The sequence below is a fragment of the Arachis duranensis genome, chromosome 4 (genome assembly GCF_000817695.3).
Source record: "Arachis duranensis cultivar V14167 chromosome 4, aradu.V14167.gnm2.J7QH, whole genome shotgun sequence".
In the NCBI taxonomy this organism is placed as follows: domain Eukaryota; kingdom Viridiplantae; phylum Streptophyta; class Magnoliopsida; order Fabales; family Fabaceae; genus Arachis; species Arachis duranensis.
Window position 1 is genome coordinate 104434254 of NC_029775.3, and position 25982 is coordinate 104460235.

At 35.1% G+C, this 25982-nt stretch overlaps 3 protein-coding genes across 3 annotated transcripts in view; 2 read left to right on the top strand and 1 right to left on the bottom strand.

Moving 5' to 3' along the window:
- LOC107485442 (brefeldin A-inhibited guanine nucleotide-exchange protein 2-like) overlaps positions 1–8739 on the top strand; it is a gene marked incomplete in the record, with an annotated part of 9232 nt that extends 493 nt beyond the window's left edge. The window contains 12 exon segments of the mRNA XM_016105980.3: positions 1–929; positions 2212–2529; positions 2704–3049; positions 3144–3566; positions 3659–3951; positions 4372–4645; positions 4853–5358; positions 5919–6240; positions 6368–6749; positions 6914–7015; positions 7018–7565; positions 7754–8739. Of these exon segments, the coding sequence (XP_015961466.3) occupies positions 1–929; positions 2212–2529; positions 2704–3049; positions 3144–3566; positions 3659–3951; positions 4372–4645; positions 4853–5358; positions 5919–6240; positions 6368–6749; positions 6914–7015; positions 7018–7565; positions 7754–8359 (5049 nt within the window).
- Positions 8740–9661: 922 nt separating this feature from the next.
- Positions 9662–10567, top strand: LOC107485439 (probable calcium-binding protein CML23). The gene is made up of 2 exons (XM_052261213.1): positions 9662–9732; positions 9858–10567. Exons 1-2 carry the CDS (start codon positions 9690–9692, stop codon positions 10514–10516), a joined length of 702 nt encoding a protein of 233 aa, XP_052117173.1. The 5' UTR covers positions 9662–9689; the 3' UTR covers positions 10517–10567.
- Positions 10568–14963: 4396 nt separating this feature from the next.
- LOC107485441 (kinesin-like protein KIN-UB) lies at positions 14964–24698 on the bottom strand. The gene is made up of 19 exons (XM_016105979.3): positions 24410–24698; positions 22925–23025; positions 22705–22827; positions 22332–22517; positions 21943–22164; positions 21677–21836; positions 20800–20949; positions 20452–20540; positions 19378–19581; positions 18495–18611; positions 18141–18272; positions 17921–18052; positions 17196–17334; positions 17026–17118; positions 16526–16651; positions 16266–16391; positions 15968–16111; positions 15594–15722; positions 14964–15502 (listed from the first exon to the last, which is right to left on the bottom strand). Exons 1-19 carry the CDS (start codon positions 24555–24557, stop codon positions 15342–15344), a joined length of 2682 nt encoding a protein of 893 aa, XP_015961465.1. The 5' UTR covers positions 24558–24698; the 3' UTR covers positions 14964–15341.
- Positions 24699–25982: the final 1284 nt, after the last annotated feature.

The window sequence follows — 25982 nt, forward strand, 5'->3', positions numbered from 1 at the left end:
AACTCCGGCGTCCTGAAGATAGCTGAGCCCGCCGTTGATGCTCTTCAGAAGCTCATCGCCCATGGTTACCTCCGCGGCGAGGCTGACCCCGCCGGTGGCTGCCCTGAGGCGAAGCTTCTCGCGAATCTTATCGAATCCGTCTGCAAGTGCCACGATCTCGGCGATGATGCCGTCGAATTGCTGGTTCTGAAGTCTCTTTTATCTGCAGTAACCTCAATTTCACTGAGAATCCACGGTGATTGCTTGCTTTTGATTGTGAGAACTTGTTATGATATATACCTTGGTAGCAAGAATGTGGTGAATCAAACAACGGCGAAGGCTTCGTTGATTCAGATGCTTGTGATTGTTTTTAGGAGAATGGAGGCGGATTCCTCCACAGTTCCGGTTCAGCCGATTGTTGTGGCTGAACTGATGGCGCCCGTGGAGAAATCTGATGCAGATAACTCGATTACACAGTCTGTGCAGGGTTTTATAACGAAGGTTATGCAGGACATTGATGGGGTTTTGAACCCTGCTACGCCGAGTAGCAGGGTTTCCGCATTGGGAGGCCACGATGGTGCATTTGAGACCACTACCACTGCCACTGTGGAGACCACGAATCCGGCGGATTTGTTGGATTCCAGTGACAAGGACATGCTGGATGCGAAGTATTGGGAGATCAGTATGTACAAGACTGCATTGGAAGGGAGGAAAGGAGAGCTTGTGGATGGCGAGGTGGTGGAGAGGGATGATGATATGGAGATCCAGATTGGGAATAAGCTGAGGAGGGATGCATTTTTGGTGTTCAGGGCACTTTGTAAGTTATCTATGAAGACACCCCCTAAGGAGGCGTCCGCAGATCCGCAGCTGATGAAGGGGAAGATTGTGGCCCTAGAGCTGTTGAAGATCTTGCTGGAGAATGCTGGAGCTGTCTTCAGGACTAGCGACAGGTACAATCACTTTTTTAAATGTTAGTCTTCTTTTCAGTTAGTGAAGATGTTTATTAGTTTAATTGTAGTGAATTAGTGATTGACATACGACAACCAGAAGGTGTAGTTCTGTGTTAAACATAGTACCGGGAGGTGGTAAACATGGCTGCATTTTATGGATATTAATAAAGTAAATAGCTCATTGTCATTCGGGTGCATATTATATCCATTTGGATTTTTTACTAACAAGAAGTTGTGGTAACCAAGCTGTATTTTACTAGGTGAAGTTGGATTATTTACATTTGGGGAGTAGTGCTGCTATATTTTATACAATTTAGAGAGAAGTATGTGAATGCCATATCGTTAGATCAAAGAAGTTCTTGATGGTGATTGATAATTTAGGCTTCACAAGCCCTGAGGATATTCTGAATTTTGAAGTATAAAATCCTATAGGTCTTGGGAATTCAGTTAAGAAGTATATTTTAAGGATTTTACCAGAAAAAAAAGTCGGGAGAATCTGTTGTACAAATAATGGTAGGATCTCTTACTGTTTAATTTGTAGGAAATATGAAAACAAGGAAAGGAATCTAAGAACAATGTATCGAAGAGATGCTTGGGCTTTAGGTTAAGTTTCTTGAAGATATAGGTAAAAATCAGCACTAATATAGTGAAATAGGAAATAAAAATAGTGCTTGTTTGGGTAATGAGATTATAAGATGAAGTTGTTTCTTTAAAAAATTGCTTAGGTTGTTATTTTTGGGGTTAAAAACTTGCAAATGGATTATAAGAAAACATAAAAATAACTTATAATTTATAAGCAATTTATTACTGAGTTTTTTATTTGAAGCAGAGCAATAGCATATTACTTTAAAATTACTTTTAAGTCAATATATCCAAACATAAATCCACTTTAAGATCATGCTTCCAAACTTAAAATTATTTTCATACAATCAATTGTAGAAACAAGTGGTTATACTTATAACCTATTACTGGATGATTTTGATCTCAATTTTCCAAACACATACATAGATTACATTTTCAATAACGATAATGAAGACTTAAACTAATTCCTATGACTCCTGTTATTACATTGCGATGACTTCTATTATTCCAATACAATATTCCTATTATTTTCATACCATTTAAATCACATGGCACCATACAATAATCACATGCATCGATTCTAACAAGGCATTTTGGTTGTGTATAGAGGAGGCCTGTATATTACTATTATGTATTATCATATAACTCTCTTGGATGATAGTGAAGATTTCTAATGGTTGCATTGACTTTGGTAAAGCAGGTTTTTGGATGCCATTAAGCAGTACTTATGCTTATCATTGTTGAAGAACAGTGCATCAAATCTTATGATTGTTTTTCAACTATCATGCTCCATATTCATCAGTCTGGTTGCTAGATTTAGAGCTGGATTGAAGGCAGAAATTGGTGTTTTTTTCCCTATGATTGTCCTCAGAGTTCTAGAAAATGTTGCTCAACCTAATTTTCAGCAAAAAATGATAGTCCTCCGTTTTCTGGAGAAGCTTTGTGATGATTCACAGATATTGGTGGACATTTTTATCAACTATGACTGCGATGTCAATTCGTCAAACATATTTGAGAGGTGTGAAAAATGCTTGATTTTACTTGTTCACTTTATGAATAATATGATATACTAAAACGTGGTCTCCAGATAATTCCTGATTTCTTGGATTAATTTCATACACTATTCATGCTAGTTTCAGTGTTTCTTGTTTGTTTTTTAAGATACATAATATAATCACTATGCTCTTTCTAGGATGGTCAATGGACTTCTTAAAACTGCCCAAGGAATCCCTCCTGGTGTAACCACCACGGTTTTGCCACCTCAAGAGGAAACATTAAAGCTTGAAGCATTGAAATGCTTGGTTGCTGTATTAAAATCTATGGGAGATTGGATGAACAAACAGTTGCGCATTCCAGAACCTCTTTCATCAAAGAAAGTGGAAGCAGTTGATAATGGGCATGAGGCTGGAGGTCATCCTATGGTAAATGGGAATGGAGAAGAGTCAGCTGAAGGATCAGAAACTCATTCTGAGATCTCCAATGATGCATCTGATGTTTCCACCATTGAGCAACGCCGGGCATATAAATTGGAACTCCAGGTAAGCAATGCATAAAGTTTGGAGTAGCAAGCAGATGTCGGTTATTGCTTTTAGCTGTACATTGTCTATGAAGCTAATGCCCAGCTTATGGCAGGAAGGTATATCATTGTTTAATAGGAAGCCTAAGAAAGGAATTGAATTCCTCATCAATGCCAACAAAGTGGGTAACTCTCCGGAAGATATAGCTGCTTTTCTTAAAGATGCTTCTGGGTTGAACAAGACTCTGATTGGTGATTATCTGGGAGAAAGGGATGAAATGTCCTTGAAAGTAATGCATGCCTATGTGGATTCTTTTGACTTTCAAGGGATGCAATTTGATGAGGCAATCAGGGTTCTCCTTCAGGGATTTAGACTGCCTGGTGAGGCCCAAAAAATTGATCGAATCATGGAGAAGTTTGCTGAACGTTATTGCAAATGTAATCCAAAAGTTTTTTCCAGTGCTGATACAGCTTATGTCCTTGCTTATTCTGTGATCATGCTCAATACTGATGCTCACAATCCAATGGTGAAGAACAAGGTACGCTCAGTTAATTCGATAAATATATGCTCAGTTAATTAGTTATGATAGATGCAATCGGTTATTTTCTACATGGTTCTTGAACGATGCAGATGTCTGCTGATGATTTCATTAAAAACAATCGTGGAATAGATGATGGAAAAGATGTGCCAGAGGAATACTTGAGGTCCTTGTACGAGAGAATATCTAAAAATGAGATCAAAATGAAAGATGTTGATTTGGAAACCCAACAAAGACAAGCTGTGAATCCTAATAGACTGTTGGGTTTGGATAGTATTTTGAACATTGTGATCCGTAAGCGTGGGGAAGACAGTACTATGGGGACTAGTGATGATTTAATCCGACGTATGCAAGAACAATTCAAAGAAAAAGCTCGCAAGACAGAGTATGTTCCCTAGCATATTTTTCCCATCCTGTTGAAAGCATTTATTTCCTGTACAAGCTCATTTCTCAGATCTTGAACTCCATTTGACCTCGTTCAATGTTTGGCTCGCCTGAGAATCTTGTGTTGCCACTATTCATACACCTTAATGTGTTTAAAAGCCTATCACTTCTAGAAATATTTATCTGTTGCTTTGCATGATCCATTTTATTTTGAAGTGTGGACTGTGTCCATGTTCATTGTATTTCTTGCTTTATTTTTTTCCGTAAATTCTATGCCAACTGCCTCACTTGTTTGGATCTTAAAGTTGATTTTTACTTCTTATTGAAATGTATTTGCTTTATTGTTGTTCCTTTCATAATGTTTGATACATAGGTTCTTATACTTCTTCTATTTGATGAATATTTTGCTTTCAATTTGTAGGTCAGTCTATTATGCTGCCACGGATGTCGTAATTCTTAGATTCATGATTGAAGCCTGCTGGGCTCCGATGTTAGCTGCCTTCAGTGTTCCTCTTGATCAAAGTGATGACGAAGTTGTAATATCTCTCTGTCTTGAAGGCTTCCGCTATGCTATTCATGTTACTTCTGTAATGTCCATGAAGACTCATAGAGATGCTTTTGTAACCTCATTGGCAAAGTTTACTTCCCTGCATTCTCCTGCTGATATTAAGCAGAAAAATGTAGACGCGATCAAGGTTGGCAATAAAAATTCTATTCTAGCTGGCTCATGAACACAGTAATAAGATGGAATCTTTGTTGAGTAGCAATTGTTTGTTTTGATTTTCATACTTTCTAAAATGCTACGTGTATAAATTGTTTCCGGGACTTCTTTATGATCGAGTCCTGCCAACCTTAAGTTCTTCTGGATTTGACTTTAGACTTTTCATATGAATTGTTGATAGGTCATAGTTACTATTGCTGACGAGGATGGGAATTACTTACAAGAAGCATGGGAGCATATTTTGACCTGTGTTTCCCGATTTGAGCATCTACATCTTCTTGGAGAGGGCGCTCCTCCAGATGCGACATTCTTTGCTTTTCCTCAGAATGATTCTGAAAAAGCAAAGCAAGCAAAATCAACTATTCTTCCTGTCTTGAAGAAGAAGGGGCCTGGGAGAATGCAGTATGCAGCTTCCACGGTAATGAGGGGTTCATATGATAGTTCTGGAATTGGCAGTAATGCTTCTGGAGCTGTCACGTCGGAACAGGTGAACAGTCTAGTTTCTAATTTGAATATGTTGGAACAAGTTGGAAGCTCGGAAATGAACCGCATATTTACTCGGAGTCAGAAGTTGAACAGTGAGGCCATAATAGATTTTGTTAAGGCTCTATGCAAGGTCTCCATGGAGGAATTGAGATCTCCCACTGATCCACGGGTGTTCAGTCTTACAAAAATAGTTGAGATTGCGTATGTATTACCCTCCTCCTCCTTAATCTATTCTATCTGCATGCTGCCTGAACTTTTTTTTTCTTCTGCCTGACGGTGTTTTGGTTGGGGTTATTGCAACTTTGGAGCACTGGTTTTCTTGGGAACTGCAATATCCTTTGTTGTTTATGACACTGTTGCCTTGGTTGCACTTACATTTGGCACTTGCCCTTCTTCATGTCCCATGCAAAATTATTTGAATGTTTATAAAGTTGCTCATCTGATCTAGTTTCCTGTCCTGTTCTTGTAAATATCATATGGAGTTGCGTGTAAAAATGCTATCTATTACTTTTTTGGTTTTGACCCCCAGGTTGGGATGTTAAACCAATTCACTGTGTCATTTTATTGATGAGAGCAAATTACAACTGTCCCAAAAGATGAAATTGGGAAGGTTCAACTGATCTGGGGAAAAAGTTGGGGAAGGGCATTGGGCTTATGATTCTCTCTTTAATGATTAGTTAGTTTCTATTCGCTGCTGTCTAATTTATTGTTAGTTTCTATTCGCTGCTGTCTAATTTATTGTTTGGCTTGGTTGTGCACAGGCATTATAATATGAACCGCATCAGGCTTGTGTGGTCAAGTATTTGGCATGTTCTCTCAGATTTCTTTGTAACCATTGGCTGTTCCGGAAACCTTTCAATTGCAATTTTTGCAATGGATTCCTTGCGTCAGTTGTCAATGAAATTTCTAGAGCGGGAAGAGTTGGCTAATTATAATTTTCAGAATGAATTTATGAAGCCTTTTGTCATTGTTATGCGACGGAGTAGTGCTGTTGAAATTAGAGAACTTATCATCAGATGCGTCTCTCAAATGGTTCTATCTCGTGTGAACAATGTCAAATCAGGATGGAAGAGCATGTTCATGGTATGGTTGCACTTTTTTTTTTTTGGTGGAGAGCACTACAATTTGTGCAGACAATGTTTTTGTTTTGACTTTGTTTGCTGAGGAATAGTATTTTCTTTCTACTTATTGCTTGTGGTCTTGATTTCAGGTATTCACAACAGCGGCATATGATGACCACAGAAATATTGTACTCTTGGCTTTTGAAATTATTGAGAAGATTATTCGTGATTACTTCCCCTACATTACCGAGACAGAAACCACCACCTTTACAGATTGTGTGAATTGTCTGATTGCATTCACCAATAGTAGATTTAACAAAGAGATTAGCTTAAATGCCATTGCTTTTCTTCGAGTCTGTGCAACTAAACTAGCAGAAGGAGACCTTGGTTTTTCATCAAGGAATAAGGACAAGGAAACTTCTGGAAAGATTTTGTCACCATCACCTCGAACAGGAAAAGAGGGAAAACTTGAAAATGGAGATTTAACAGACAAGGAAGATCATCTCTATTTCTGGTTTCCTTTATTGGCCGGTAATGATAATACTTTTGTTTAGGCATGACATAGAGGAAATTTAGTTAGCTCCTTTCTTAATTTGAATGATTCGTACTGCTATCCATTTTATCTCAAGTTGTGAGAAGCTTAGCTATTCACATGTGCACTTAACACATGCTGACATGCATCTTCTATTGTGCAGGTTTGTCTGAGCTTAGCTTTGATCCAAGGCCTGAGATTAGGCAGAGTGCCTTGCAAGTCCTATTTGAAACCTTACGCAATCATGGCCACCTCTTTTCATTACCTTCCCAATATTTGATTATGTACGTCATGCTATTGATCCTGCAGGAAGTAGCTCACAGATCAATGAATTGGAGATTGACGGTGAGCTTGATCAAGATGCATGGCTTTATGAAACATGCACACTAGCCCTCCAATTGGTGGTAGATCTTTTTGTCAACTTCTACAGCACTGTCAATCCTCTTTTAAGGAAGGTGCTGATACTCCTTGTTAGCTTTATAAAGCGCCCACATCAAAGCCTTGCTGGCATTGGTATTGCTGCATTTGTTCGTTTGATGAGTAATGCTGGAGAGCTATTTTCAGATGAGAAGTGGTTAGAAGTGGTTTTGTCACTAAAAGAGGCTGCAAATGCAACACTACCTAACTTTTCATTCCTTGACAGTGGAGACTCCGTGATTATAAATGATCAGCGTGCTTCAACAGCTGAAGAAGATAATGATCCTGCTGATGAGTCTAGCTCACCCAATAATTTAGAAAGCTTTAGAACTCGTCGTCTTCATGCATATTTATCTGATGCAAAATGCCGAGCTGCTGTTCAGCTTTTATTGATTCAGGTAGATTCTTATTTTCTTTATCTGATTTAGCACAATAAAGTTGTGTTATCTTGGGAATATGCACCAAGAGGGAGGAAACATATGCTTCACATTATAACATATTTTGGTACATATTGTGCACTAACAAAGTTATGTGCGAAAAAAAAAAAAAAAAAAATTGAAAATATTTACTTTCTGAAATTTGGCAGGCGGTGATGGAGATATACAACATGTACCGTCCTCAACTTTCAGCAAACTCAATTCTTGTCCTGTTTGATGCTTTGCATGATGTGGCATCACATGCACACAAGATTAACAGCAATATTATTTTGCGCTCAAAGTTGCAAGAGTTTGGTTCAATGACCCAAATGCAAGACCCTCCGCTGTTACGCCTTGAGAATGAGTCCTACCAAATATGCCTCACATTTTTACAGAACCTTCTTGTTGACAGGCCTAATGAGGCCGCTGAGGTGGAGACTCATTTGGTCCGGCTTTGTCAGGAGGTCTTGGAGTTCTACATTGAAGTTGCAGGTTCTGGACAAGTATCTGAATCTTCTCGTGGTGCACAACAACATTGGTTAATTCCTTTAGGCTCCGGTAAGCGAAGAGAACTAGCTACACGCGCACCTCTCATTGTGGCTGCTATCCAGGCTATTTGTAATTTGGGAGATGTGTGCTTTGAGAAGAATCTGGCTCAGTTTTTTCCCCTTTTCTCAAGCTTGATAAGTTGCGAACATGGGTCAACTGAGGTCCAGGTAGCACTCAGCGACATGCTTAGTTTATCAGTTGGCCCTGTTTTGCTACGGTCATGTTGATTGCTTGGGTAAGATTTACCCTGCATTGAGATGTAGGATATTTTTGTCTAAATCTGTCCATATTTTTCTTCTCTTATTTTCCGTGGATTACATAACAGAAATATAGTTTTATAGTGTATGAATAGTGTATGAAAGTTAGCAGTGAGTGTGTTTAGATAATATATCTTCCACCAAGTTCTGTATTTTTATTCTTGGGCAGCAAGTTCTGTATTTTAGAGGCCTAGCTTTTCCAGTCAGAAGCAGGTTTAATGTTGTATGCTTATTGCTTACTTTTCCCGGAATTTCCCCAATTTTTTTTAAGAATGAGTTTTCCTTTTCCTGTAAAATTTAGTTTGTAACCTTATAATCTATTTTAAATGGTATTGATGTTTTATTGTTTTTATTAAGAGTTTAACTGGGTAGTTAATTTTTCGGTCAATATTAATCAATCTTATAAAATTATTTTTTATTTTAAATTTTAATCATAAATTCTATGATTAAAAAATATAAGGTTACAATAAAAAAGTTAATTAATGGTAATTAATTAAAAATCTGTTTCTCATTTATTTTATTATAATTTGTTCAATCGTATGACTCATTTAGTACACGTCAAATTTTTGCAGCATGGAAGGTTCCAAAATATTTTTCTTTTGAAGGCCTATGAGGCTAACATATAAGAATTACTATGGCAGTATGGCCGTCTAGTTTTAATCAGAATCCAAATATGGCCAGAAAATAAAGGTCAAAAGCTAAATCTCTGATCCAGTTGCAAACTTGCAGTCCTGCGTACGGATAGCTCAACATGTTGAAAACTTGAAACAACGTTATTGTATTTGTAAACCTATAATCTTATCAAAATTAATTTGCCGGCATTAAAGTTAGATTGACTTAAATACTTAATACTTTTCAACCAAACGCCAAACAAGACCTAATCAAATCTCAATTAGAACGAACCAGTTCAACCTAATAAAAACTAGAGTCGCTATTATATTATCATGGTGTTTATGGAGACTAAAAATTAAGGTAATATTTTTTTATATTTTTGCTATAATTTTTAATTTTTCTTTTTAAAATGAAAAATATTTTCAAATATTTTAAAAAACATTACTTTATTTTAAAAAATATTATTAAAATTATATAACTACTACAGTAATCGTAATAATAGACATGTAATAAAATATCTTGTCCATATATTCTATACTCTATGCAGTTTACCAAAAATAAATTCATGATCTGCTACTTTATATATATAGACGAAGTGATACCACCTTGCCTCAAAGAAAATGTTCAACCATGTCTAACAACCTTAAACCCTAAACTTCATCAACCTCATATATCTCCTCCATCTTTAATGTTTGTTGCACGTCAAGGTTATCAAATTCTAGAATTAACATGTAAGTTTAAGTCTCAAATCGCTTTGACGATGTTAATTAGATGATTTTATAATTTAGCTTTAACTAAATTTTTCGAGTTTAGGTGAACTCTCTCTAAGCATTTTTCCCTTTAACTTCTTCCTCAGCCATGTTTGAACCTTTTAAAACTTTCTTCACTTTTCTTGAAAGAAAGACCAAATTCCTTGGCCTCAATCAGCCAAAGAGCATGGATATGATTGGTTGCTGCTACACCAGAAAACCAAACAACAATGGGTTCTCATCATCATCATCATCCAAGGTATCATTACCCTCTTCTTTTGTTGATATGGGAATCTCTAACCAATTGAAGCATGTTTTCAAGCTCATTGACACCAATGGTGATGGCAAGATATCAACCACCGAACTCAGTGAGTTTCTCTCATCATGCATTGGATACAAGAAATCCATAGCTGCAAAAGAAACTGAGAGCATGTTTAGTGTGTTGGATTCAAATGGAGATGGGTTCGTTGACTTGGATGAATTCATGGTTGTTATGAATGAAAATGACAAAAAGGATAATAATAATAATAATGATGATGATGATGAAGAAAATGATTATTTAATGGATGCTTTTCTTGTGTTTGACACTGATAAGAATGGTTTAATCTCAGCTAAGGAGCTAAATAGGGTTTTGATGAGTTTAGGGTTTGATCAGTGCAGTGAGAAAGAGTGCAAGAACATGATCAAAGGGGTTGATAAGAATGGAGATGGGTTTGTAGACTTTGAAGAATTCAAGTCCATGATGAAATCAAGACATGCCAACTAAAACCTTAGTTTGATTTTAAAAAAATTAACGAGAAATATTATGTATTTATTATTTATCATAAATCAAATTGTTGACAATTTAACATACATCCTTTTATTATGGATGAAGTGTATTTTTTTTTTTTGTAAATTTCATATCAGTGAGTTTGAAATAATGTATAAGATTAAAATGAATATAAATAACATCATATTTCAAATTCATCAGTGACATAATGTAAATACTTTTAGTTGTTATCATCATCATCATCATCATCATCTGCTGGTTTTTGAGCTCCTCTTGGTAGTGTTGTATATTTGAAACTGATTGCAAAGGAAGTAATAAGAGATCAAATTATATTTGGGTCATTTATCTGTAAAACTTTCGACACATCTCTAGACTTGTAGTCAATCACATGTTCACATGATCCATTGTAAAAGCTCATTGGTTTAGTTTTATTTTATTTTTCATAAAAAACACTTATTATTCAAATCAAACTAAACTAAAAAGTGTTTGGTACGGTACGATGATAAATTTAAACATATCAATATAATAAAAATGTGGACAAATTAAAATACGATACGTAGATTATATTTTTCATGTCAGTAGTTAATTTTTTTTTTTAAATATATATCATATCAATACTTTTTCTAAACTATCCTTATATTTTGATAAAAATAAAAAATATTTTTTATTTAATTTTACAAAAAGACTTAAATACATTTTTTTAGTATTGGATAAAAACTGCCCTAAACTTTATAATTTAGTCAAAATTAAATTAACTTTAGTTTTACATTTTTAAATCTAAAACAATTTAAAAATCAAAGTTTAAAACAAAAACATATATGAAAAATAAAAAAAATAAAAAACGATGTTGATCTTATTTAAGATTCTGGGCAAAGAAGAAAAAAAAGGAGGTATTGATCTTGTTTAGGTGTCTCCATTAGTCTGTCTACTCTCTGTTCTTCTGATTTTTTTCCGAAACTTTCTTCGTCTCGTTTTCACTCTGATCTTCTTTCTCCCAAGCTCTGTTTATCTCGACTTTGACCAGAAAAAAGATGAAACTCTGTTCGAATTACCTCCTGTCCACGACCTCCTGTCGATTTTCTGTTCCTCCATGACCTCCCAATGTATGCACTCAGCAACCCATGGGAGGAGTTTTTGCTGGTTGCCGGAGCCTCCACCGGCAAGCACCTCGGCCTCTTCTACTTCAACGAAGACGACGCCCAAGCCCTACTCCGCCAGTTTCCACGGTCGACCATCGCCTGCGTGATGGCTCCAAAGTTGTCCCCGTTGCACTCAACAGGTTCCCTAAGCTTCTCCTCTCTTATTTCTCTCTTTCAATAATTTGATTCACCTTATGATGTTTTACTGATCTACTTTATTGAATTACTTGGTAATAATTTTTATTGCTTCTTTGAATTGACGTGACGTTTGGCAATGTCCAAATATGGTTATGATTATACGAACGCTTATGTACTTGGATTCATGGATATCAGAGATGATTGAACTTATTATTAATTATTGTTTCTCGTCATAATATTTGACTTATATCTAGAATGGCTATGTATGTGTATGTGGATGAGCTTCATCTATCATGAATGAATTTGGGTAATGTTTCCTCTATTGTCTTTGCTTATGACCAATGGGATAGTAGCATTTCTTGTAGCAAAAACAATAGAGAAAATATTACCCAAATTCATTTATGATGAAGCTCATCCACATACACATATATATCCATTCTAGATATAGGTCAAATATTATGACGAGAAACAATAATTAATGATAGGTTCAATCATCTCTGATATCCATAAATCCAAGTACATAAGCGTCCATATAATCATAACCATATTTAGACATTGCCAAACGTCATGTCAATTCAAAGAAGCAATAAAAATCATTACCAAGTAATTCAATAAAGTAGATCAATAAAACATCATAAAGTGAATCAAATTATTGAGAGAGAGAGAGAAAGAGAGAAAGAGAGAAAGAAGAGAGGAGCAACTTAGGAAACCTGTTGAGTGTAATGGGGACAGCTTTGGAGCCGTCACGCAGGCGAGGGTCGACCGTGAAAACCTGGCGGAGCAGGCTTGGCGTCGTCTTCGTTGAAGCAGAAGAGGCTGAGGTGCTTGCCGGTGGAAGCTCCGACAACCAGCAAGAACTCCTCCCATGGGTTGCTGAGTGCATACATGGGGAGGTCGTGGAGGAACAGAAAATCAACAGGGAGGTCGTGGATGGAGGCAATTCGAACAGAGTTTCGTCTTCTTCCTGGCCAAAGTCGAGACAAATAGAACTTGGGAGAAAGAAGACCAGAGTGGAGACGAGACGAAGAAAGCTTCGGAGAAAGAAGAGCAGAGAAAAGACAGACTAATGGAGACACCTAAACAAGATCAACACTTCCTTTTTCTTCTTCTTTGCCCAGAACCCTAAACAAGATCAACATCGTTTTTTATCTTTTTTATTTTTTATATATGTTTTTGTTTTAAACTTTAATTTTTAAATGGTTTTAGATTTAAAAATGTAAAACTAAAATTAATTTAATTTTGACTAAATTATAAAAATTAGGGCAGTTTTTGTCCAATACTAAAAAAAGGTATTTAAGTCTTTTTATAAAATTAAATAAAAAATATTTTTTATTTTTATTAAAATATAAGGATAGTTTAGTAAAAGTATCGATATGATATATATTTAAAAAAAAGAAAAACTGACTACTGACGTAAAAAATATAATCTACGTGTTGTATTTTAATTTGTCCACATTTTTATTATACTGATACGTTTAAATTTATTATTGTACCATAACAAATACCAAACCAAAATACCAATGATATATTAAGCTTTTTGGAACAAAAAAAGAAACTAACAATGATAATAATAAGTGTCTACTTTTAACATTTTGTTTAGATTAAAAAAACAATTAAAATGTATGTGTCAGTATTACAAAAGTTAAAAAATTAATTTAAGATTAGGCTAAACCACATTTTTGTCCTTTAAATTTTTGAAAAATTCTCTTGATGTTTAATTTGTTTCAATTTTTGGTTTTTAACATTTAAAATATTTAATTATACCTTCGAGAAGATTAACATCATTAATGAAGAAATTGACGTGCCAATTGTATACAGATATATCTATGACAGTCAGCATACAATTGTCACGTCATATATTGTCAAACCCAGAAATATAATTGAAATATATTGAAACGTCAAGAATAAAATTAGGGTAAAGTATTAAATTGGTTTTTTACATTTGTATATAATTCTATTTTGATCTTTAAAATTTAAAGTATCCTATTTAAATTAAAAAAAAAGTTTCATTTAACTTCGATATAATTCCATCATGAGGTCAAAGTTAAATAATTAATGGAATGTCCTACTTGACAGCAGTACAAGAATAAGATAATCTGAAGAACAAGTACAAACTCCAAAGGCACAAAATCAAGATACATCAATACATTTATTTATCATTTTTCTTACAATTTAAATGAAATATTTTCTATAGAACTAAGAAAAATGATAAATAAATATATTGATACATTCACAGTTGATTTTGTGCCTATGGAGTTTGTACTTATTTTCTAGATTATCGATCTTATTCTTATACTATTGTCATGTAAGACATCTCGTTAATTATTTAACTTTGACTTCACGGTGGGACTACATTAAAACTAAATGAAACTTTTTTTTGCATTCAAATAGGACACTTTAAACCTTAAAGACTAAAACAGGATTATGCCTATACATAGGAACCAATTTAATACTTTACTCATAAAATTAAAACCAAACATTGAAAACAAAATTAAAATTAAAATATAAACATTGAGAACAAAAATAAAATATATTTTCAATAACTTTTTTTAAATAAAAATTATGTTTAATTACTCTGTCGGTCTCTATAGTTTCATCAAATTTTTAATTAGGTTCCTATACTTTTTTTTTTCAATTGGTCCCTATACTATATCAGATTTTGTAACTAAGTCTCTACCGTAACAAAAACGTTAGAATTAACGAAATATTATGTTAAATTATACAAAATATTCAGTCAAGTGTTATGCATATTCATTTTGCTTAATGAAATATTCCGTTAATTCTAATGTTTTTGTCATAACAAGGACTTAATTACAAAATCTGATACGAAATAGAGACTCAAACGAAAAGAAAAAAAAAATATAAGAATCTAATTAAAAATTTAGTAAATTTATAGAAACCGACAGAATAATTAAACCTAAAAATTATATTGATAATTATCTTATCACAATCACTTTTGTTGAGATTCACTTCAATACAATAACATTTTTTTATTAAAAATAAAAATTGAATGTAACACTTTTTGTTCCTCAAATTTTCGAAAAATTTTATAAATACCATTCTGTCAAATTTTATATACCATATACAGATGAATTGATTGGCGGCCAAAACTTCTATAATTAGAAACTTCACAACAATGATTTTCTAACATACATTGGCAAAAAAAAAAAAAGATAAATTTCATTACTTACATGAATCAATCAATTTCAATATTACATACAATATGAGCTCCATATAACTAAGAGTTGGTCAAATCTTTGACAAACCCATGTTTGACTGAACATAATATCAACTTCCCTCTCTACCATGCAGAAACCCATTTGTCATCTACTTTCCCTTCTATCAATATTCGATATACAAACATTCTAGGTCAGTAATGGCTAGATATCATTACAAATTACATGCTTAACCCTGCTTCTCCCAAAGCAAAACTAGCAAGGTATACATCTACCCCATATGCCACCAAGAAGAATTATTAAGTACCGGTAGTTCTGTTTCACAAAATGTGGAACAAGAATAAAAATGTAGTTCCATGCAGACCTGTAATCAACATTCTATCCGCAGTCGTCGCAGTTCAGATTTGAATGTCGGGATAGAACTGAGAGTCCGGCGAGCAAGACTGCGAATGTCCTCTCGTGAACAATCCCTTGAAATCCGGACAAGCTCCCAAAGAGCTCCTCCGCTAATCATGTCTTTTGCATTCACTTCTGCAATATTCATTATCTCGGTTGGTTTAAGTTTTACAAGAATGTAGTTAGAAAAGTTCAAGAGATCACAAGAAGTCGCCTGTTCCCTTACCATGTTGTGCCAAGTGGCAGAGCGCAAGCTCAATATGACGCCTGATGGGTGCAGCCTCGTTATTAGCATTTTGTACTATCCAAGGTAGTGCACCATCTTCTATCAAGAAAGATCGACCACTTTTTATCCCTGCGAGCGCAAAGTAGAATCATCAGGCTACAAACCAAAGCCTCTTTATCTCCTTAATCTCTATATGGTACTAGAAGAATCTTAAAGTGGCTTTGTGGCAAGTGTAGTGGAAAGAGCTCAGAAAACATAAATTCAGTAAGTTGATCAATGGGAAATGGCATTTTCTTTTTATGGAGTAAGAACATTCTCCATTTTTCTATATATTTTAAGGTGTGTATACTCGGATACTAAGGAGGGAAATAGACCTTGATTAGATGATCGAGATTCGCATTTTGCGAAGTTAGCTATTCCTCGTGCGACTTGGGATAGAACATCGGGATGCCCACATCTAACTATTCCTAGTAAAGCCTTGATACCTCCTTGAGATCTCAGCTTCATCAATATTTTATCTGGATGAAGAACATGGCAACGAAATCAGGGTTAGTCGCAAACCGTGGCATCAAATCAGGCAAATTATGAATGACTTCGTTTGACAGCTGAAAATATATTTTCAACATCTAGCAACTTGAATAGTTGGAAAACCAAAACGAAATAGCAATATACCATTTCCACAAAGGTTAGCGATTGCCCCAGCAACCATTCGAAGAGTTTGTGGATCTTCAGCATCAGACGCTGTCATTGATAAGAGAGTTATTCCTCCTTCTGCCATGATAAGTTCTTGGTTTGCTTCTGAATTGCCACAATGGAAACCAAAGTCAATATGACTTCCCAAACTAGCTATACACATACTGACAAATAAACTGTAAATAAGAAAGATCCAATTATTTATATCATTTGACAGAAAGCTACTCTTTTACAATCACCATTCATAGCAAGATTGGCAATTGCCCCAGCTGCCACTCGGCGAACAGTCTCATCCTCGTATCTTCTAAGAAGCATCAATAAGGAAGTGAGACCACCAGATTCCACAATTCTTTTTTGATTAGCCTCTGCATGTTAAATTGGGGGAAATTACTGAACAAATCCTAAAGATAAGACAAATGATCATATACTGCCAAAAGAATACAATCTTAATGATTACGAAGGCTACCAAAAAAATAGTGCAATTAATGGAAACATGGATTTGTGGAATGGGACCACGTGAAAAAAGGGGCTGGAAGTTCACTAAGCAACATTCAAAGGGGCTCCTCCTAAGAAAGTTGTGTAAAATTAACACAGACTAGAACTTGTCTTGAAACATAATTGTGTTGCCAAAACAAAGAGCATTTCATAGCAAAATACCGCAATGATTAGGCGGTTCACGGAGACACAAAAAGTGTTTAGAAAGGCAAATAGTTGCTTTCGGTAAAGAGGCTAAAACTACCTTCAGCTGCTAGGTTGGCCACCACTTTCACAGCATGAATTCGCATATTGGCATCATCTGACTCCAGCAATGATAAAATCTTTTGCAATCCAACTGTTAAAATAATACGGGTCATATATGTATGATTATGAATAATTTGATGTTTCAATTATAACTCAATCTATTCATACCTTGCTCAAAGAGAGTAGTGACTGAAGACTTTGGACCATTCCCAGTGTCTTTGAGCTGGGAATGCCTAACATGTGTCATGGAAGGATCAATGGAGGGAAATGAGCTCCCTGAGCTACCACTTTCCAAACACCTTCTCATCTATGGACATAACATCAAATCATTCTATATCAAACCCATGCTAAAAGAACAAAGTAACCTGCAGACTAAAAGAGGAAAAAAGAGCATTCATCTGATGACAATTAGTACAAATTTCATTGTACCAGCCAAACTTTAATTTGACATTTGACAGAACTTTTCAAAGAACTTCGTAATGTAGAAAATGTGTCAAGATAAACCATGAAACTAGCTTCTACTGCAAATAGATTTTGCCTTCTAGTAGTTATAAAACCCAAAATTCCTAATAACCAAACCATGCAAGTCAGGTGGTGTTTTAGTAGGAGATACAATGTAATATTCAAAAATAACTGCTGGACAATCATGTAGTTCTTTGGCATGTTTTGGTGGAAGGTTCATAATTTAACATATGTCTCTTAGCCCATACATTTGTTTATAATATTATGTTCACGTACTCTATTGGCTACTCTAATTGTGTTTCTTGAGGAGAGTTTACACAACTGATACACAAGGATATGAAGAGTTCTGTTGCACTTTATAGCACCTCCTACACCACATACTATTCAAGCATATGCTACATGGCGTACATGCTCAGAACTTGAGAAATTACCTGGTCAGCTTCAAAGTTCAATTGCAATAATTGACTTCTTAATATTATTATCTCTTCTTCAAGCTTCTTTTTCTGATTAGCCTCATCCTCAAGGAAGTTGCGCAGCTTAATAACCTCCAGATCCTCTCCTCCCTAGAACACAAAGAGGTTCTGTTATACCAGAAAGCCAAGATTGGGAAATAAGAAAGCCATAGAAGTTTTCTGTTTCACTGAAACTCACCTCTGATCGGGTATGTTTACCCAGCTGACCTTTTAGACGTTCTAACTCTTCTTCAGCTGCCTTTCTTTGCTTATTTTCTTTTTCAAGCAACATTTTGAGCTCAGACACATCTGCAGAAGATGATGCAGGTCCCTGTTCCGAAAAAGCCAAAAATAAAGTGACAAAATGTAAACAGAATACCTTCAGCCACTGGCATTACTGGTTAAACACGCCTCAAAACATTATCTTTTAACATTGGGACCTCCAAAAAATTTAAGTGCTAATCATAATATCAATTTTGGCACAAGCCACAATGACCAAACCAAAGAAAAAGATAGTAAATAAACATACTTAATATTGGTTAAAAATAAATACCTCGCCACGATCAGCCACAAAACGATTACAGTCATGTCTTTCTTGATTTAACACTAATTTCTGCTCCAGCTCCTTTACCAATTCCATGTACTCCATCTGGCATTTCAATCTCTCTTTCTGCAAGTTGAAATTCCATATGAAACATAGCACCATAGATGTATAAAAACAAAAGTATTAACATGTAGTTTCAGAGATTTAGGTTGTAATAGAATCTAATGTAAAGGTTTTGCACCATGCCTAAGCTTTACCTCTGATTCAGAAAATGCAATTAAAGGTAGCTAGAAATTACAAAGGTGTATTAGAAGATTGTTTTGCAGCAGAACAAGGAATACTAAAATAATGTAGTTCAGCCTTTCACTTAATAGTTGGTACTTGGAGCTGCAAACTCACAGCACAATGCGTCACCAACCATGAAATGGTAAAGTATAACAGGAAAATTGTATGTATCCCAAAGTATACAATTATACATTATATAAAATCTGAGATACTGATTCCGAAACCTTGATAAAAATATTCCACCCACGCTCTTATTTGATGATAGATCACTTTTTATCTTCAAAACTCAAAAACAACAATACTTAATAGAGCTCATCCTTCTTCAAGAAGCCATGTATGCCACTTAATTAAGTCATGCACCATAGTTGCTGACTTTGGGTTCTAATTTCTATTCACAGTACAAAAAGAGTAGACAACACCCAAATCAATTATAAAGAATCAAAGTATGACATCATGCATACATACCTTAACATAAAAATCTTTATTCACAATGTATTATTATCTAGCAAGATTTTTGCAACATTTCAAAAGTTAGAAGACTTAATTTTATTTTGAAACAAAGACTACTGCTGTCAAGAGAGCTACTTTTATATAGATATAAGCAAACCTCTAATGCATCTGCAAAATTCCTCTCAACCTCAGCAATACGACATTGTGCTTCCAAGTTTATTTTTTCAACTTCGTCATCAAAAGCTTTTTGCTGCCTTTCATTTTCTGCAATAAGCTTATCCAACTGCACCTCAAGCTTTCGAGACAAGCTTTTATAATCAAACTCCTCCTTAATTTTCAGCATATTTTCAACTTTCATAGCCTGAAAATAAAATACACATTAATCTTTCTGCCAGAAAAGTTAATCAAGTCAAATATCAACAATGTTTTTAGTTTCATGTAACAGTAATAGTAACATACTAAGAACTTTGATAATAAGGCAATCAGAATCTGTGATGAACCGATGACCGAATGAGGAATAAATAATTTCAAATTATCAGGGAAAATCAAATATTAACTAGCCACTAGATAGGATATGCAAATTAAGATAATAACAATTTCAACAGTACATAAATGCATTGCACAAGAATAAGGGTAGAATCTAAAGTCATCGATTCACCTTAAACATAAAAAATTGCACAATGGCATGGACATCAAGAGCACAAAAGTCTAATAATATTTAGTAAATGTCATATGAATACATTGAATAGAAATAAAATTTTATATACAAGTACCATTTTGGCCTCCAAAAGATTCAAATCTTTACAAAATGATTCTCAAAAGAAAGAAATAACATTTTGACCCTCCAAAAATGATCTAAGTTTGATTCGTTTTTTTGCAAGCCTGCTTCGAAAAATGATCTTTTTACCCTCCAAATTTAGTAATTTTACACTAAGTGAACTATTTTTTATATATGAACGGCAAAAAATTGAAACATAAATTGAAAAAAAGGTCAAAAGATAGAATTTTTCCTCGGTATTTTGTATTTACCTTTTAAATAACCTTCAAAAAATCTAGATCAAATGCATTAGTCGTGTGCCACTTATGAGAAAAATTAGTGCATATTGTCAAACTGGAAGGCCAAAATGTCATTTGTTTCTTTCTGGAAGTCATTTTGTCAAAAATTGAATCTTTTGGGAGGCCAAAATGGTAGTTTATTCTTTTATAAACATATTCACATATAAAACCTGACCCTTTGGCCAAATAATATGGTGCTAGAAGTCTCTCCTCGGTGACGTGGAGATGGGCCAATGGTCACAATCAATGATGTCCTTGCTGTGCCTACAGATTATTGGAAAACATAAGGCAGGGAAAATAAAATAATAGCACTGTAGGTTTGAACAGATACAATTAACTTCCAAGACCAATTTATGTGATGTAGAGCCTGAGACTAAGGAAGATAAAGTAGTTGTGTCAGTCAAGGATCTAAGAAACCAGTTTGCTGAACCATTAATGACATCTCACAAGATTTGACCAGAGTTTGTGAAACTTGAGGCCAATATTAGTAGGATATCTAACAAGACAGATTAAGGCATCCAACCTCCAAAAGAATCTCGAAGCATCCTGGTAAGCTTTGAATCACGAAATGGAACATGAGCACTGTTCTCTGCTAGAGCATTAATGCACTTTCCCAGTGAACTAAGTGAAAGGTTGATTGATTTGGCTTCTTCTAGCATGTGTCCTTCACTTCCTGCAGGGGGAAAAGAAAAGATGAAAAGTTTCAGCACATACCAACTAATAGCAGTATCTATTAACTCAATTAAGTTAAAGGAGAGACAGGATCAACACTGTCTGTATTTCAAAGGCCACGAGAAATCCAATTGTCTCAATTTTCTTTACAAAATTGTGAAAATGAGGAATAAATGAAAATCAAGTGGAAGTATTGTAACTAATTATTATCAGTTAAAAATTATAACTGAAATACCCTCTTAGCATTCAGCAGTCCAGATCACCAGAAAGTTGTCTTTCTTCTTTTATAACAACACACAAAAGGCACACCCAAATACTTTCAGACATTTATTATACAATATAGGACATTATTATTGCATTCAATATTTCAATGCATATGCAAATTGACAGTTTTTTAGACAGGAAATAACTGATAGCATTAAAATGGAAAAAAAAAAGGTGAGAAACAATTCAAGGTCTGCCATTTGACTATATATATATATATAAGAGCACTAAGATACCTGCAAAAGTAACTCATCTTTCTAAAATTTTTTCAGGACTTGGAAATTGAAAATGGCAAGCAGGGTTTCAGATATCAAAATTTTGTCAGAGCTGATCATGAGATGTCAGCATAAGGAAAACATGCGTACACAACAAGGACATGATGAAGAAGGCGCTATTGAACAAGGACCGTTAATTTATGACATGCATAATTATACACATACACAAATGTTAAGTCTAGCATGCACCTGACTTATGGACACGCTCTGAACCAGCTAAATCCACCACAACTAGCTTGCTCTTCCTAACAAGTGGTTTTGAAGGTTTAGTAATAAAGTTTGGTGTATCACCACCATTTTCACTAGATTCGATATCTTCATTATCCATGACAGACCTCTTAATATGTACCTGTGTGAGAATAGATATAAGATTGAATATTCTTTTTAAAATATGGATTTCTTAATTTGGGAGATATAATATAAAAATAAAATGTAAATAAAACATATTATTTCACCATGAGAATAGCGTGACTACGGGAAGATTCTGTATTCAACTTTGTGTTAGCAGCAATCCGATTAGCTTCCCCGACTCTTAGTAACTCCAGAAGACTCTGCTGGTCCCTGATTTCTACAAGTGTTGCTCCAGGCAAAGATACGTCACCAGTTCTAGGATCATCCACTATAGGAATATTATCATTTACTGGATTAAGCAGGTCCTGGAGAGTCTCCATGTAAAGCTGCACATTTTGCAGGTGGTGTTATTACATATTTCTACACAAATTAATATGGCCTAGCAAAGTTTACACTTGATTGATAAAAGGAACAACCTTCATGGAAACAAGAAGACAAAAATCAACAGATATTATGCGAAAAGAAGTATGAGCAAAAAGGTATAAAACCAAACCTGCAGATATGAGACAGTGATGGAATCTGTATCTGGAGACAATTCGGCAAAAATATCCTCCATCGAACGAACCATTATACCACGATCAGAGGTGTCTCCTTCCCCCAAACTTCCAAGAGTAAATGTTTTCCCCGTTCCGGTTTGACCATAAGCCATTACAGTGCCATTGTAGCCATCAAGAACACTCTACAAACCAGACATCACAGACATGTTAAGCTGTATAACATTAAAAAAGACGACAATGATGATGGTGAAGGTTAGATATGTTTATGAAATCATGAGTGACACTAACATAAAGAAGAAATAGATAGAATAGCTCAGTAGAAGATATTCGTGAGCAAATTAAATTAGGACATGAACCACCATAACAGACCTCAACAACTGGCTTAGCCACAACTTCATAGACACGTTTCTGTGATGCATATTCAGTAAGCACCTCATCAAATTCGTATGTGTCAGAATCCCAGTTGTTTCTACGAAGTTTCAACCTCTTAAGCTGAAGAGGAGCAGAAAAAGTAAATGAATCCACTTTACCAAAATAAAGCAAAACATTGAATCTACATACATTAGCTAATCAAGTAAACTGGATGCACCTCTGGTTGCAGTTCGACACAGTCAGCAAAATCAGCATCTGCTATCATTTCTTCAGCATTTCGAGGTCTCAATCTCACTGCCACTCGAACTCTTCCAGGCACTGTACATAAAAACTTTGGAATTGGCTTCCATTCAAAATAAAATCATGACTTCAGTATGAGGGACGTGCAAGAAAACTAAAAGTCTAGACCCTGTATATCTAGTATCTCTAGATATATTGGCCAGTTGGAGGCCCTATAAGTCTACTCCTTCCTCTTTCTTTATCTGTTCAGTATCCTTTTCAGCATAATTTATACTAAAATCTTATGCAGCCCGAAGTTCCCCCTTTGTCAAGTTTCAAACTTGCAGTTGAAAGGCAATGACACAGGAGCATGTATGAGCCCCATATAGATTTGGTTGTTACAGTTGGAACCCCATTTAAATTTTAAAAGACTCAATCCTGAACTATCAAATTAACCTGGACTTTAGGAATGGCATCTCCTCATCACCAGGAGGTCGTAAATCATAGTTGGTCCAAAATAAATATGGAATCTGGATATAACTACGTCAAAAATCATTGGCATTTTAACATTTCAAACTGATCATTTCCTTATACTCTATTTTCGGTTCAAAAGATGCATTTCATCAACCAACATCCTAAGTCGCTTCCCATAATAAATGAAAATGTACAAGCAAAATACATAATTTTACACTTCATAAAGTATCTGCTAACTACCATACAAACTCAATTATTGAAAACTTTGATTCTCGTTATACGGAAGGATGTAAGATATGGGGAGAGTAAGATTACAGAAATAAACAAGACACACATTAACAAGGGTGATTAATAAAACAACCTCAGACCAAGCTCTTAGGCATGAACTGATAGCATCATAAAAACAAAGGAAGTACCCAAACCAAATGCTTTAAATTGAAAGGAAAAGAAAATAATTTCACACTACTCCTTCAAAATTATTGCCCTCCCCATTGTGCTTAAATTGAAAGCCTTGCTTAGAACCAGAAACCACCAAAAGCTACACATATTGATGACCGATATCATCATCTGGGGCTCTAATAACACCACACATTCCAAAACTCCAGATCTAAACTAAACTAAATGAAAGAGAAAACGGGGTTTAAATAAAAAAGCAATGTGCAACATGCATCTCATTATTTTCTTTCCACACACATGACTAGTCCTACTCCTATATATCACAATTGTTATGGCGCTTTCTTTCTATTCACAATTCTAACAGCCAAAAAATACATATAAAAATTGCAACAACCACCACCAACCAATACCACCACATAAACACATAATCATACAAAACTAACCAGTCATAATTGCATCATAGATCACAAAAAAGAAAGAGTCATAATGAAGAGTGAGAAGTGGTGTGCTTCATTATTTGAGTCCAACTGACAAATGCTACTACTTAGACTTACATTCTCTCCCTCTCTCTCTCTCTCTCTCTCTCTAGAAGGAGATGGTTGAGGGGACTGACCGGCGTCGGCGTTGCGGGGCGCGGAGGAGTTACGGCGGAAAGTGGATCCCGGAGAGGGAGGGCGGTGGCGGGGCTTGAGAGGGCGATCGAACTTGTTGCTAATGATTCCTCTCTGGGTGCCGTTTCGATGAATGTTGCTGGAAGCCATTGATTTGATTGACGGCAGAAAACGGCAACTGAGTTTTCTGCGTTTTGGGAAATAAAAGAAGAAGAAGAAAAAGAAGGTGGGAATTATGCGTGGGTGCGACTCAGTAATGGGAGAAGGGACCGTGACGGGTGGGACCCAAAAGAGTTGTGAGTGGGACCCTTTAAGTACTGTGAATTGGAGAAGAATAAAGAAAATAAAGAAGCTTTCAGCTTAGGGTGAGACCGTGAGAGTGAGGAAAATATTTTAACCTGAAACTCAATCGGGGTGTTGTTTACAATGGATCTTTCATTTAGGGACCATTCGTGGTCTTTGACTATTGCCATCATTGGATTGGAAAATAATTTTAGTTAGTAAGAGGGATGGCTGGATGGGTATTGTGTAATGGAGGGTGTAGCATAAGAAATAAGAGCTGAGCACATCGTATGATCGTAAAGCTATTAAACTCATATTGTACTCTTGTCGACTTGTAGCTGTGAAAACGTGGGTACTTTTTTGAGAGAAAAAATTATTTTGAGTAGATTTGTTGAGTTAACAAGCAAGTTATCCAAACAAGTACGGTAAGAACTCGTAAACACATTGAACTCCTCTAATTAAAGCATAAGCACTGAAGTTGGATTAATGATTTAAAATTGGGTGGTTTCTCCCAAATCCGTGCATGTTCGAAGGTGATTAATCTTGCTTATGTGTCATTCGATTATTGGATCGTGTCTTGTCTTCAAATTGACCGTGTGCTATACCGTGTATGCTGTATTGAAGTTTATAACACTATGTGGTAGGTACCGTATAATTTGTATTTCTTTTGTATTTTAAAAATTTATCATCAAGGATAACGATTAACGAAATGAATTTTAGAGTAGGATCTCTCATTAATTAACCTTGTTAAGCTGTGAATCGGGTTAGTCCGATCTCTTTACATTCGGTCCATCTAAACTTGTGATTTGCGAATTAATGAGTCGGGTATGTCTTATGTTCTTGTCTGACTAAACAGGATGTTATTCGGTTCTTAGCAGTTGGTATCGAACTGTTATTTTTAATTCCTAACTGGTGGTTTGAATGTCCGAATTTTTTGTCTAGGAGATATATATTACGTTGCACAAAGAATGAAAAAAAGAAGTATACTTGCAAAAAGTATTTCGATACTTAAGTTAGTATTATGTATTTAGTGTGTATAAATTTTGAAGATATAACGTCTTATTTTTTATATGTGAAATTAGACACTAACAATTATGTTTTTTGTAATTATTTTCATTGAAGAGTAATAATATCATATAAAAATGTAAAGTGTACGTTTTTGTATAAAGCTAATTTATAGCGTTCGAATGAATTGTAACGTCTGGGCCGAGTTATAACGTGTAAAGCCGATTTATGACTATTTTGATTGGGTTGTAACGGTCATATCATAGTTCCCAAGTTTGGTATGTTGTC